At 46.7% G+C, this 15,181-nt stretch overlaps 1 protein-coding gene across 1 annotated transcript in view; it reads right to left on the bottom strand.

Moving 5' to 3' along the window:
* LOC144491833 (unconventional myosin-VIIa-like) overlaps nucleotides 1–15,181 on the bottom strand; it is a 162,924-nt gene that overhangs the window by 69,607 nt on the left and 78,136 nt on the right. The window contains exons 25-31 of the mRNA XM_078210126.1: nucleotides 14,620–14,712; nucleotides 11,084–11,211; nucleotides 8,901–9,027; nucleotides 6,864–6,983; nucleotides 5,364–5,537; nucleotides 2,424–2,651; nucleotides 1,607–1,771 (exon numbers count right to left, since the gene is read on the bottom strand). Of these exons, the coding sequence (XP_078066252.1) occupies nucleotides 1,607–1,771; nucleotides 2,424–2,651; nucleotides 5,364–5,537; nucleotides 6,864–6,983; nucleotides 8,901–9,027; nucleotides 11,084–11,211; nucleotides 14,620–14,712 (1,035 nt within the window). The remainder of the gene's footprint in view (nucleotides 1–1,606; nucleotides 1,772–2,423; nucleotides 2,652–5,363; nucleotides 5,538–6,863; nucleotides 6,984–8,900; nucleotides 9,028–11,083; nucleotides 11,212–14,619; nucleotides 14,713–15,181) is intronic.

Raw genomic sequence — 15,181 nt, 5'->3', positions numbered from 1 at the left:
CTGGAGTTTAGAAGAATGAGAGGTGATCCCATTCAAATGTCTAGGATTCTGAAGAGGCTTGACAGAGTGGAGGTTGTTTCCCCAGGCTGGATAATCTGGAACACGGGAACACAGTTTCAAGATAAAGGGTTGATCATTTAGAAATGAAATGAGAAGACATTTCTTCACATAAGGTCTGGATACAGGATTTTTTCCACCACAGAAAATGCTGGGAATATGCCCCGTCATTGAAGATGACAAATGGTTTATCACGATTTATCTGCTGTTGACTGTAGGAATCTTTGGGAGCCTCTATCCCAGAGAGTTGTGGATGCTCCATCATTAAATATGTTTGAGGTTGGGATAGACAGACTTCTGCGATCACAGAGAATTAAGCGATATGGGAGTGGGTGGGTAAATGAAGTTCAAGCCAAATATCAGCCATGGTCATATTGAGTGGTGGAGCAGGCTCAAGGGTTGTATGATCTTCTCCTGCTCCTCTTTTTTCTGTTCTCATGTACACCCTCCCAAAGCCCCCCAGATTGATGGACATTGTCAACTTTACTTTGAAGGACAAACAACAACCAACGTAGTGCGCTGTGCAATTCTGCCACAGAATGAATGCATACTTCACACCATTCATATCAAATGGGTGGCACAGCGGCACAATGGTTAGGATTGCTGCTTCACAGGGAGCTGGGTTCAATTCTGGCCTTGGGTGACTGTCTGTGTGGAGTTTGCACATTTTCCCCATGTCTGCGTGAGTTTCCTCCGGGTGCTTCATTTCCTCCCACAGTCCAAAAATCTGCAGGTTAGGTGGATTGTTCATGCTAAATTGCTCCTTAGTGTCCAAAGGTGCGTAGATTAGGGGGATTAGTGGGGTAAATACATGGGGTTACAGAGTTAGGGTCTGGGTAAGATGGTCTGTTAGAGAGTCGGTGCAGATTTAATGGGCCAAATTGTCTCCTTCTGCACTGTCAGATTCTATGGTCCTTGGGCACCAGCTTTCCACTTCTAAATGGTTACAGAACAATCCTGTTTTGAGACCATCCTTTTTGAACGTCCAACAACAGACCCTTAACGTGATCCAAAAGCGGCAGTGCATATGCCAGAGACACAGCAAAGAAACTGTGACCTGACCTGTATCCAGCACACGTACCTCAAATCCCAATTTGCATTAGATTTCCTCTGGTCTGCCTCCCAATAAAGACATTCACTTACGGACGACTGGGATTAGAAGTGTTCCACAGTTTGATTATTTCTGGAGCACAGCTAGGTCCAAAAATCTGGGTTGTTACATAACTAGAGACACAACCCCTTGCTTTAAGCCTGCATCTTCTTAATGCCCGACTGAAAGGGTCAGCAGGAGATTGGCTGTGACCTTTGATCTGGCCTCAGGAGTGGCTGACATTTCAGTTTTGTTGAGCTTGTCCGGGAGTGACTGAAAAATGCTGACAGTATAAGCACAGAGTTGCAACTGTGATTGAAAATGGCAATAGTAATTCAGCACCGAGAATTCAACAGCACATTGTTTCAGTCACTACACATTTGTCAAGTAATCCCTCTCAGTTATCCTGATTACAGCCTTGGTGTTAAATCTTTTTGGACATTGGAACGACTCACGTACCTTGACTTTTGCTGTGATCTGTTGGCACCATTTCTCTGGGGATTTGTATCTTAAGAGTTTATCAGAGATACAGGCATGCACGACCTTTACCCCTTTCTCAGTCTCTACAGCTGCTCCAAATCTCACGTAGTAATGTTGAGCAGCAATTTCTACCAACTCTTCCTCCTGGAGGATATGAAGTGAAAAGTGTTAACCCACTTGATAAATAACCTGGTAATCGCAGAGCAGCCCCACCCTGACCATCTCTCTCTCGTTCCTGGTCAGATTCTCATGAGGCTTGGGGACCATGTTTCCCAGGGCTTGGGGACCAGGCCTCCAGGGGCTTGGGGACCAATTCACGTTGAGGTGAATCTATCCAAAAATGGGAGGAGTAATGTACAATCAGTTCCCATTCCTGATCACTGTCCAACTTCCTCTTTGGAAAGGGCTGTGTTGTGATACCCTCCATCTTTATGATGCTCACTGTCTACAGGATCACCAATGAAAAATGTCCACAAAGGGGCCTGCTTCCAAAGGCCCAACAGTGGCTGGGATTTTCCACTCTCACTGAAAGGCAATGGACATATCAGCTGACCCACAGTAGGTCCATACATGGCAGGACTGGAAAATCCTGTCCTGAATCTCAGCAGGAATGAGAAACTATGAGGGATTGGGGGAGGAGAAGGAAAATTGTTAAAAGAATTGATTATAATCAAATAACATCATTAACATCTTAGATAAATGCAAAAAAAACCATGCCTATGATAATGAGATGCTCATAATGGTGCATATAATTACCATAAATGCTTGATTGACCCGAGCTCACTGGATAACCTACTTTTTCACACTGATATTCCCCAAATCGAATCCCTCGGATAATCTGTTGGTAGATGAGATCTGTGCTGATAGGATCTTCACTGCAGGCATGCCAAGGTGTGAAGATCTCCTTTCTGAAAAACAGGCGCCATGGCGCATGCCGCTCCTGCCCACCTTGCTCCTTCACATACTGCTCACACTGGGAGATGGCATCCAACACATGATCTCTGCCGCTCCCAAGAGAGGAGACCTAGCAGTAAGAAGAGACAGTGGTCCAGGTGAGAGCCAGCTGGTTAGAATCACAGTTAAGACTCTTGCCCAAAGCCCATAGTGCCAGGGACAGGCAGGATTGACAGGAGTATGACATACCCAGCAACGTCCTGGGTTTTAAAAGCCATCAGATCATTGGTTGAAAGGAAGATTGAAGAGGTGAGTAGCAAGTCACTAGGAAGGCAAATGGAATGTAAGCCTTTATTGTAAGGTGGATGGAGTATAAAAGTAGGGAAGTCTAGCTACAACTGTACAGGGCACTGGTGAGACCATACCTGGATTATTGCATACAGGTTTGGTCTCTTTACTTTAGGAAGAATATATTTGCATTGGAGGCAGTTCAGCGAAGGCTCATAAGCTAATTCCTGGGAAGAAGGGGTTGTCTTATGAGGAAAGGATGTAGGTTGGGCCTACATCCATTGGAATTTAGAGGATTGAGAGGGGATCTTATTGAAACATATAAAGTTCTGAGCGGGCTTGATAGGGTGGATACTGAGAGGATTTTCTTCTCATAAGGGAATCTAGAACTAGAGGGCATAATTTCAAAATAAGGGGATTCCCATTTAAGAAAAAGAGGAGGAGGAATTTCTTCTCTCAGAAAGGCCTTAGTCTTTGAAATTCTCTTCCCCAGGAAGCAGTGGGGGCTGGAACATTGAATATATTCAACACTGAGTTAGACAGATTTTTGATTGACCAAAGGGTCGAGGGCTATGGGGGCAGCAGGAAACTGGAGTTATCTCACAGTCAGACCAGCCATGTTGAAAGGAGGAGCAGGCTCAAGAGGCTGAATGGCCTACTCCTGCTCCTATTGTGATCTTAAGAGTCCTGAGGAGGAATGATTTTGGACTGGAAACAATGCAATGAATCTGGATGTCAGCACACTGAGGATATAGGGAGGAAGTAGGAAAAGGTATTGGCACTTAGGAGAAATTATAGATGAAAGCTTCGAGGATCCATGGCCAAAAATAAAGGCTAAGAAAGACTTTCCATTTCTACAACATCGTTTATGACTCACCTGACTCACCACTCACCTGATGAAGGAGCAGTGCTCCGAAAGCTCGCGATACCAAATAAAGCTGTTGGACTTTAATCTGGTGTTGTGAGACTTCTTACTGTTCCCACCCCAATCCAACACTGGTATCTTGACATCATCTTTTATCACCTCAAGGCATCTTAAAGCACTTTACAGCCAATGAAATACTTTTTGTGGTGCAGCTGTTGTTGTAATGCGGGGAATACAACTAGCTCCCCCAAATAATGAACAACATTATCCATGGGTAAAGATTAAATAGCTGGGGCCATTTTCCTGAGAGGGGAGCTGATAGAGGTGTATAACATTATGAGGGGCATAGATACGGTGACTGGGAAGGCAGCTTTTCCATTAGTAGAGGGTTCAATAATCAGGAGGCATAGATTAAAGGTAAGAGGTAGAAGGTTAAGTGGGGAGTTGAGGAGAAACTTTTTCACCCAGAGGATGATGGATGTCTGGAATTCACTGCCTGAAAGGGTGGTTGAGTCAGAAACTCTCATAACATTTGAGTAGTATTTAGATATTCACTTGCACTGCCATAACCTCCAGGGCTTTGGGTCAAGTGCTGGAAAATGGGATGTGTGTGGTCAGATCTTTGTTTACTGGCATGGACAAGATGGGCCAAATGGCCTCCTTCTGTGCTGTAAATGTCTATTAATCAATGAACCATCTGTTGGCTGAGGACAGTGAAGACAACTTTTCTTCAATTTTTAAAATTCTTTCATGGGATGTGGGCATCGATGGCTGGATCAGCATTTATTGCCTATCCCCATTTGCCCTTGAACTGAGTGGCTTGCTGGGCCATTTCAGAGGGCAATTAAAAATTAATCACATTGCTGTGGTCTGGAGTCACATTTAGGCCAGACTGGGTCAGGATGGCGGATTTCCTTCCCGAAAGGACATTGGTGAACCAGTTGGGTTTTTACAACAATCAATAATAGTTCTCATGGTTACCGTTGCTGCGACTAACTTTAGATTCCAGATTTATTAATTGAATTTACTGTGCTGCCATTGTGGGATATAGAGAATCCATGTATCCATTAGCCTTGGCTTCTAGAATATTAGCCCAATGACATTAGCACTACACAATTACCTCCCCACATTGGGAGTGCATTGGAATCTTTTACCTCTGCCTAGGAGAGCAGGCGACACCTCATGATTTAATTTCTCATTTGAAAGACAGCCCACAGATTGCAACTTATGAGAGTTGGTAGGTGATTAGTGAGAGATGTGTTGCCCATCAAGTGAATAAGTCTTTTTAGATTCTGCCCAGAAGTCTGAAGCCAAAAGTGGAGGTGGGGCCTGGATCTGGCAGGTATCCACCCTGTATTTTTGCCCCTTTATGAAGTGGCTGGGTCCATCGTCTGCCCATCACCCCAGCCCAGGGGGATTCCCCACTCTGAGTCCCTATTGGCCACCCAAGACAGGTGATCCTTACTCTGCTTTATTGCCCTTTAAAGGACAATCATCACAAACTTGCACCAAGAGGTTCCCTCTCTTTCACAACCTTTTTCAACTGCCTCACAGGTACTTTCTTATGCTGGGCCCTAACTCTGGACAGCCAGTCAGCCCAGTCTGAACTGCCCCATCCCAGCCTGCCAGTCACCTTCCCAACCCAATCCTCCTGATCAATTCCAGCACATACACTGATCAATAACTTACTATATCATACAGTGCAATGTAAATGGAGAAGCCAAAGGTATCCTTCAGTCCAATTTTGCCAGCGAGAGATTTGCACAGCTCACTGGCTGTTGTAGCGGAATCGATGGATGCTGAACAGCTCAATCCAGTCATTAGTGTCACTGTCACTTTGATTGGCTGTTTCGACTTGGTCGCCTTTGAGAAAAGCAAAAAGAAGAGTCTTTGCATCTGTAGTGATCTACGCCACCAGTAATGACCACTCTGCCTTCAGTGACCTCCCCCAGCCCCGCAGTGACCTCCCCCAAGCCCCGCAGTGACCTCCCCCAAGCCCCGCAGTGACCTCCCCCTGCCCCGCAGTGACCTCCCCCTGCCCCGCAGTGACCTCCCCCTGCCCCGCAGTGACCTCCCCCTGCCCCGCAGTGACCTCCCCCCGGCCCCGCAGTGACCTCCCCCCGGCCCCGCAGTGACCTCCCCCCGGCCCCGCAGTGACCTCCCCCCGGCCCCGCAGTGACCTCCCCCCGGCCCCGCAGTGACCTCCCCCCGGCCCCGCAGTGACCTCCCCCCGGCCCCGCAGTGACGTCCCCCCGGCCCCGCAGTGACGTCCCCCCGGCCCCGCAGTGACCTCCCCCCGGCCCCGCAGTGACCTCCCCCCGGCCCCGCAGTGACCTCCCCCCGGCCCCGCAGTGACCTCCCCCCGGCCCCGCAGTGACCTCCCCCCGGCCCCGCAGTGACCTCCCCCCGGCCCCGCAGTGACCTCCCCCCGGCCCCGCAGTGACCTCCCCCCGGCCCCGCAGTGACCTCCCCCCGGCCCCGCAGTGACCTCCCCCAGCCCCGCAGTGACCTCCCCCAGCCCCGCAGTGACCTCCCCCAGCCCCGCAGTGACCTCCCCCAGCCCCGCAGTGACCTCCCCCAGCCCCGCAGTGACCTCCCCCAGCCCCGCAGTGACCTCCCCCAGCCCCGCAGTGACCTCCTCCAGCCCCACAGTGACCTCCCCCCAACCCCACAGTGACCTCCCCCCAGCCCCGCAGTGACCTCCCCCTGCCCCGCAGTGACCTCCCCCTGCCCCGCAGTGACCTCCCCCTGCCCCGCAGTGACCTCCCCCTGCCCCGCAGTGACCTCCTGCCCACAGTGATCAGTCATCTGCAGAGTTTACCAGCAATAAAAACCTGCTTGTCTACAAGCTTCTCCAGTCAGTCGGGCTGCCAGTGCCTGGCCCCCCCTTTTCTGTATCTCAACAACTAACATGTCCCTGCTGCTGTAAACCCCACCATTTGACCACTGGGAGAGGAGGGGTGGGGGGAATTAGCTGCGCTGCTCTCTACATCCACACCCCTCCCAGAAAGTACCTCAACTCTGAATGCAAGGAAGCCTGATCCTTAGGTTTAAAACAAACACATCCTAATCTAGTTTGTTCTGTAATCTAGCCCAGCCAGTACAAATTAAATGGAGGGTAAGTGGTGTTGATAAACCTGTTGCTTGCTCTCTGCTCTACACTCAGGTGAAGTTGCCTGACATCCATACCTCCAGCTCCAGGTAGCTGGGTGGCTGTCTCCGAGCTCCATTTGCAAAGGTTCGTCGAAGTCGTTCTGCACAGTACGGAGCATATCCCAAAGGCCCATCGCGAATGAAGTTATGCAGATACTGACAAAAGTAAACACAGATGAAATACAACATTCATCATGTCAGTTACAGAAAAGATTCTCCATTTTAAATCAATAATGATTGAGTTCTGTTCCTCTTTAGGTCTCTCCTACTTAACACTCCACAGGCAAGGCCGAGGCCATTTAGCACCAATGTTTAACTGGGTATATAAATCCAGAGGATTTCAGCTATGTTTAGGTGGGAGGTCCAGTACAAGGCCGTGCTCACCCTGTGACTGCAGAGAGAACTCATAAAATTGTGGTAAATCTTTACAAATCTCAGCTGGAGTCTTTGTGCAATTCTGGACACTAGACTTTAGGAAGGATGTCAATGAGGCCTTAGGAGAGGGTGCCGAGGAGATTTACCAGAATGGTACCAGAGAACATGGTTGCCAACTGTGATTAAATGTATTCCTGGAAGATTCATCACCTGAATTGTCCCCACTCTACAGCCAACACATCCATCCTTGTGACACACTGCCTTCCTACACCAATTGGAAAGCAAAAAGACTCATTACCCAATTGGATGATACCTTTTTTCCCCCCGTTTTCAATATTTTTTATATCTGGTGAGGAGAAAAATTCACAGAAAATGTGAAAAGAAATACTGGCCTTGATTTGGCTGTGTGCACAATTCCTGTAATTGCTGCGAAACCTCGCGAGAAGCCAAAAACGGGATTTGCACTGGCAAAGTTTCAGAATGAGATTTCTCTTTGGGTGAAGAAATTTCTTCTGAGTTCCTGATTGGGTTTCTTGTGACTATCTTATGTTGATGACCTCCAGCTTTGCTCTTCCCCACAAAAGGAAACATTCTCTCTCTATCCACTAGCAATCTTTTATAATGTTAAAGACCTCAATTAGGTCACCCCTAAGCTTTCATTTTCAAGCAAGAAGGGACCCAGCCTGTTAATCCTTTCCTGATAATGTAATACCTACGCATTTCTGCTATCATCCTTGCAAATCTCCCTGTCCAGTGCAGTGATATCCTTTTTATTACAGCAAAATCCTGGTGTTTTGCCCATCAGTGTCCAAGGATTCAAACCACAAGATAAAACATTAGAGGTAATTGTACATCATCCCTGGATCTTCCTTGCCCAGTAAGGGGTCAAATCAGGAATTCAGGTGTTCATCTCACACTGTTTTTTAACTATTTAAAATGAGTGGTTGGCAATTTGCCCATATGCCAGCCAATCCCCAGGTCCCACACTGGGTTTAGGGAATCTGAAAGTCCCAGGAGAAAATTGACAAGGGGACAAGATCAGACAGACCTTTGGCAATATCAACTTACCAGAAAGAAGGGAGGATCTGGCTGAGGTATTTGCAATTGGCATATGGAGTTGTACCAACCCAACAATGAACATGGACAGTGCAACGAGCCAGGAAAGTGCCAACTCCTCCTTTCCAGTTGGGGTTGGCACCTCAAAACAGCAGCATTTCAAACTGGGCCTCACACCACTCCTGGTTTATCTGACAAGAGCGATTGTGAAAATTGGGTCAATTGGGATCAAACACAATTCCTGCGGCTTCAAACATTAACTGGTATCCAAGCTGGAAGGAGGCCCAACAAGCTGCTAGCTGTCTTTCTTTACAATGTGGTACACATGCCAGCCTGGCATACTGCCACCATGAACAACCTCATTCACTCAAGTCCAAGTAAAACCACCAAAGGCCAATAAACCAATTCACAAAAGGGACGAGCAGCAAACAAAACACATTTCACAGCAAGGAAAATGACTTAGCAATCAGCAACTCCATTTTCAATTACTATCTTGAATAAATTCTCAAACTGAACACGTGGACAATGTGGAAGATGGGGGTAACTGCTGAACTGGCCTTCGAATGAAGAAGCATAAAGCCAAATGCAGAGAGTGAACATGGAACAAGATTGGCTGAGTCAGAGGAACACAGTGAAACTAACCTTTATAAACCCTTCTGAAGGTGGAAAGCAGCCGACACAGAGAGACATTAGAATCCACCCTCTGGCGTAAACATTCTTGTTGTAACACTGGCTCAACTGCTTACAGATCTGACAGTAAATCTCATCCCTGTAATAAGAACAAGGAAACAGTCAGAAAGGAACGGTTTATTGACAGAGACATATCCGATGCTCTTTCAGTTTACTGCTAACACAATGGGCAGGGTTTTCCACTCCCGCCTGTGGCGGGTGTAATGGTGGCGGATGTGGAAAAGTCAATTTCCTCTGGGAGAAAGGTGAGAGGAGCACTGTATTGACTGTAATGACTGTAACGATTGTAAAAACAGTTCGACATGTTGGACCTGGAATTCTGGGTGTTCTCCTGCTGGTCCTCCAAAGGGAAGACCTGTAGAACTCCTGAGGAATTTCAGGGCCTGTGAAAGGTGGCAGGCAAAATTTAATACAGGAAGATAAATGAAAGGAAGAACAAGAAGACACAATCTAAATTAAAGGATACAATTTTAAAATTGGTACAGCAGAGGGACCGGGTAGTATGTCTACAAAGCATTAACAGTGGGAGGACTGCTTGAGAAGGTGGTTAATAAGGCATCTGGGATCTTGGCTTTATAAATAGGGGCATCAAGTACCAAAACAAGGAAATTATGTAAACCTTTATAAAACACTGGTTTGGCTTCAGCTGAAGTATTGTGTTTAATGTGCAAAAAATATTTCTGAGAATGATTCCGGGGATGAAAACGTTCAGTTACAATGAACTGGAAGAGTTGGGTCTGTTCTGAGAGAAGGTCGAGAGGAGATTTGCTTGAGATGTTCAAAATTATGAGGTGTCCGGACAGAGTCGATCAGGAGAAACTGTTCCCATTGGCAGAAGGATCGAGAACTAGAGGGACACAGAAAGAAGGTGATTGTCAAAAGAACCAAAAGGTGATATAAGGGAAAACTTCTTTTACATGGCATGTGGTTAGAATCTGGAATGCACTGCCTGATAATGTGGTGGAGGCAGATTCAATCATTCAAAAGGGAATTTGATCATTATCTGAGGAGACCAAAAACATAGAGCTGTGGGGGAAAGGCCGGGGAATGGAGTTACTGAGTAGCTTGGACAGAGAGCAGACATGGACATGACGGAACAAATGGCCCCCTTCTGTGCTGGAACCATTCTATGATACTCAGAGACAAAGAATGTGGACATTTATAGAACTGCTGATGCTAAAGATAGTAAGAAATTGTTGCAGAACTTGAACATGGAGTAAAACTGAGGCCCCACAACGGTGTTAACAAGGTTCTGAAGCTGCATGGCATCCTCACCGATTAGAGCCATTGAGAAGGTACTTACTCACACACTCTCCATATACCAAAATGACTTCAATAGCTTGAACAACTTTGGTACGAACAAAGTGGAGATTTCACAGAGGCTCAGGTAGCTTCAAACAAACCCAGAGCAATGGATGACATTTATTCATGGGCATGAAGAGAGATGAGGGACAAATGTTGATGGTTGTCATTAGGGCATTGACCAGTGCTGGAAAGGTCACACTGCTTAGCAATAAACCAACATGACAACTATATTTAAAAAGTATAACAAATAATCCAGAAAACTCCATTCATCTTACATCAGAAATGAGTAAAAGAAATTTTCCCCGGATTATTGGCAGCACACATGAGGATTACCAGCACATGAATAACTTAGCAAATAACAACTGACAGAAAGGAAAAGATCATACAAACAAGGACAAGGAGCAGGGGTGGGCCATTCAGCCCCTTGAGCCTGCTCCACCATTTAATAAGATCATGGCTGATCTGACAGTAACCCCAAATCTGCATCCCACTTACCCCCGATAACCTATCACCCCCTTGCTTATCAAGAATCAATTCACCTCTGCCTTAAAAATATTCAAAGACTCTGCTTCCACTGCCTTTTCAGGAAGAGAGTTCAAAACACATGAACCTCTGAGAGAAATAATTTCACCTCATCTCTGTTTTAAATGGACGAACCCTCATCCTGCCAGGCCAATCTCCTTGAGGAAACAATATTTGAAGTCAATTGTGGAAAGCTTATGATAATGCACTCGGTCTTCCAGGACGCTTTTGACAAGTTCTGTACATAATGCTGCTACATCAACGGAAGGAAGGAAAAGACGTTTAGTTACAGCCCGGGCAGGAATTACCTGATGTTGGGTCTGGCAATGCCATTGCCAATAATGAAATGAAGTTTTTCCAGGTTTGACATTGGTTTGTCTGTGATAGAATTTTCACCCAAAAGTGTCTCCTCTCCACGCGATAGATCCTCTAGAACCTGCGACATCAACCAGAAGGCCAATGTTACCAGAGCATTTTGGAATCAGATTTACAGCATTGCAGGTTGTGAAGCGACTTGGAAATATATTGCCTTTCTTTCACTGTCGCTGGGTCAAAATCCTGGAACTCCCTTCCCAACTGCACTGTGGGTGCACCTATACCACATGGACGCAGTTGTTCAAGAAGGCAGCTCACCACCCACCTTCTCAAGGGCAACTAGGGATAGATAATAAATGCTGGTCTAGCCAGTGAGGCCCAGATCCCTTAAATGAATAAAAATATGTGTCCCAGACTACTAGTTGGGTTGCTGGGAGGGTGCGTGGCAGACGCATGGGAACACCACTACCTGCAAGTTCGCCTCCAAGCCACTCACCATCCCGACCTGGAAATATTTCACCATTCCTTCACTGTCACTGGATCAAAATCCCTGGATTTTGGGTGCACCTACATATGGACTGCAGCGGTTCAAGATTAAAGTGGATGAATCCCCAGGCCCAGATGAGATGTATCCTAGGCTACTGTGTGAGGCAAGAGAGGAGATTGCAGGGGCTCTGATGCTAATTTTCAAATCCCCTCTGGCCACTGGAGAGTTATGATGTGGAGATGCCGGCATTGGACTGGGGTAAACACAGTAAGAAGTCTAACAACACCAGGTTAAAGTCCAACACCCACCCACCTGACGAAGGGACAGCCTGTTCCGAAAGCTCGTGGCTTTTGCTACCAAATAAACCTGTTGGACTTTAACCTGGTGTTGTTAGACTTCTTACACAGGAGAGTTGTCAGAGATCTGGAGGACAGCTAGTGTGGTACCATTCACTATTCAAGATAGGAAGTAGGGAAAAACCAGGTAATTACAGGCCATTGAATCGAACATCAGTTGTAGGGAAATAATTAGAAAAGATTCTAAGGGATGGAATTAATCTCTACTTGGAGAGGCAAGTGTGAGGTAATGCATTTTGGAAGGTCTAATACAGATAGGAAATATACAGTAAATGGCAGAACCCTTAGGAGTATTGATAGGCAAAGGGATCTGGGTGCACAGGTACACAGGTCACTGAAAGTGGCAATGCAGGTGGAGAAGGTAGTCAAGAAGGCATACGGCATGCTTGCCTTCATCGGCCGGGATATTGAGTTTAAAGATTGGCAAGTCACGTTGCAGCTTTATAGAACCTTAGTTAAGCCGCACTTGGAATATAGTGTTCAATTCTGGTCGCCACACCTTACGAGAAGGATGTGGAGGCTTTGGAGAGGGTACAGAAAAGATTTACCAGGATGTTGCCTGGTATGGAGGGCATTAGCTATGAGGAGAGGTTGGAGAAACTTGGTTTGTTCTCACTGGAGCGATGGAGGTTGCGGGGAGACCTGATAGAAGTCTACAAGATTATGAGAGGCATGGACAGAGTGGATAGTCAGAAGCTTTTTCCCAGGGGCAATGATTTAAGGTAAGGGGCAGGAGATTTAGAGGGGATTTGAGGATGGTGGAAATCCGAAACTTGCTGCCTGAAAGGCTGGTAGTGGCAGGAACCCTCATAACAGTTAAGAAGCATTTAGCACTTGAAACACCATACCACACAACGCTACGGACAAGTGCTGGAAAATGGGATTAGAATAGATAGCGGCTTGATGGCTGGTGCAGACAAGATGGGCTGAAAAGCCTCTTCCTGTGCTGTGAAACTCTATAACTCTATGACTATGACTAAGGCAGCTCATCACTACATTTGTTGGGACAATCCGGGATGGTTAGCCACATCCCAGGAAAGGATAAAAGAAAAGGCTGGATTGCTATTTCCAAATACTGGAACAATTTGCCGCTGCGAAAATGGTGAAGTTTGGTCAGGTATTTTAAAGAAACATCTGTTCTGGTTTCCAGAGAGCTGCGAACATGCTGAATAAGGTTGCTCAATGGCTCAGTTATTTATGGGGACGATCTGGGACGGAAACCTGGCAAAGTTGGGGACAAATCTAACAGCAGGACCTCAAGATCATTCTTTTGTTCTTGCATTTCCCGTCTGACAGGCTGGCCCATTGCCAGCAAGATAGCAGCATCAAGACGTGACAATGAGGAGACACTCGAGATGTCAATTACATGTCGAACTGTAATTGAATGCTGGGGGTATGGGGGGGGGGGGGGGGGGGAGAAGGGGAGAATCAGCTGATTTCAGGGGCCAGGTTGCAAACTGGGGGTTTGTGGAGGTGGGGGATAGAAATGATCAGGAGCAAGACAGGCTAGAGAGAGGCTGGAATCAGCAGAGATGGGGGTGGGGGTGGGGGGGGCGGGGTGAAGGTTTTTGCTTTAAGGGTCGGGACTAGGGGAGGCCTGTTACTTCTCCTGTACGTAGGCCAAGGAGGGCCATAAAAGGTACATCCATTCTGGAGTTGGCAGTTTCCATCTCCCTTTCATCTCCCAGTTTCCCCCAGTCCTGGCAAACCTGGCTGGCATGATGTGGAGATTTAGAGTCAATGCGGAGTCGCTGAGCAGAGACTGATAGCCAAGTTCCGCACACATGAGGACGGCCTCAACCAGGATCTTGGGTTCATGTCACACTATCTGTAACCCCCATGACTTGCCTGGGCTTGCAAAATCTCACTAACTATCCTGGCTGGAGACAATACACATCTCTTTAACCTGTGCTTAACCCTCTCTCCACTCACATTGTCTGTACCTTTAAGACTTGATTACCTGTAAAGATTCCAACCAGTATTTTGTAAATTGAGTTTGTGTCTTTATATGCCCTGTTTGCGAACAGAACTCCCACTCACCTGATGAAGGAGCAGCGCTCCGAAAGCTCGTGGCTTTTGCTACCAAATAAACCTGTTGGACTTTAACCTGGTGTTGTGAAACCTGACTGGCAGCAGTTCAATTTAAATCAGGCTCCTGGTTGCACTGTGGGAGCCTTTTTTAATACAATAATGAAGAGTCATGGCCCTTCCCAATGTGGGACGTGTGCATGACTTGAAAACCATCTCCACAAAAACAGCACCAGTTATTTATATGGCAGGTTGAGAATGCATTTCCTGGTATTTTTTTCAGGGATTAACCAGTGGCCCCTGCCTGCTGTGTGGAAATTAATATCAAAGCTGAGATATTGGCATGTAGAGGGAGATAAACTGCAACACAACTCTCAACAGACCTTCACCAACAATTGGCAAAAACATCCCCAGGTCCAAAATATCCAACCCTTCAAAACCCAACAGCTTACAGTAGAGCTGACAGAATATGTCACATAATGGGAAACCACCGGTTTCTGGAGCAGAACAGTGAAATAAATACACTGACAAGTCGTGACTATGGGTTACCAAGCAGGGAAAAACCTTATAAGGAACACAACCAGCTGTCACTGTCACCCAGCAGTAAGTCCATGTGACTGACATGTATTAACACTGTTCACATGTCCTGATGTATTACCACAATAACAATGTCGGTTTTGAGGTCACTCACATTTAACTTTGAGGAGAGTTTCTTGTTCAAATTCTTGGAGTTTCTTCCATGATTTGGACCCTGGAAATGAAGGGAAGCTCGAGTTACTGTCCAGAGTGGATCTTTACTGCTCTTCAAATCCTCATGATTTCTGAAACCTTGAAAAACTTCCAGATGTTCCTTGTTCCTTTCCTCCCTTGTAAGAAAATTCACTGCTGCTGGCCGAAAGATTGAGCGCAGAATTCTACCCCCCCAACCCCCACATGCCCCCGCCTCCACTCCGCAATGTGTTTTCCAGCGGTGAAGATGGCTCACCATTGGCCCCTGGCAAGATCTTTCAGTCCTTCTGATATTTATGGCATTTTGTGTGGTTCACCCATCCCGCTAAGGGAGAACCTGCTGGGGGTGGTGGGGGGCTGTGTGATGGGACTAGAAAATATTATGGTGGCGGGAACATCCCACCCTGAGAATCTGCCTCTGTTGGTCTTTTTTCAATTGATCTTCTGGGTTCCAGGATGTAACAATCCTTAATGATGGTGCAGGAGTTTTC

Source organism: Mustelus asterias, chromosome 3 (assembly GCF_964213995.1).
Source record: "Mustelus asterias chromosome 3, sMusAst1.hap1.1, whole genome shotgun sequence".
Taxonomy (NCBI): domain Eukaryota; kingdom Metazoa; phylum Chordata; class Chondrichthyes; order Carcharhiniformes; family Triakidae; genus Mustelus; species Mustelus asterias.
The sequence above is the reverse complement of the archived record's forward strand: the minus strand, read 5'-3'. Positions and strand labels throughout refer to the sequence as shown.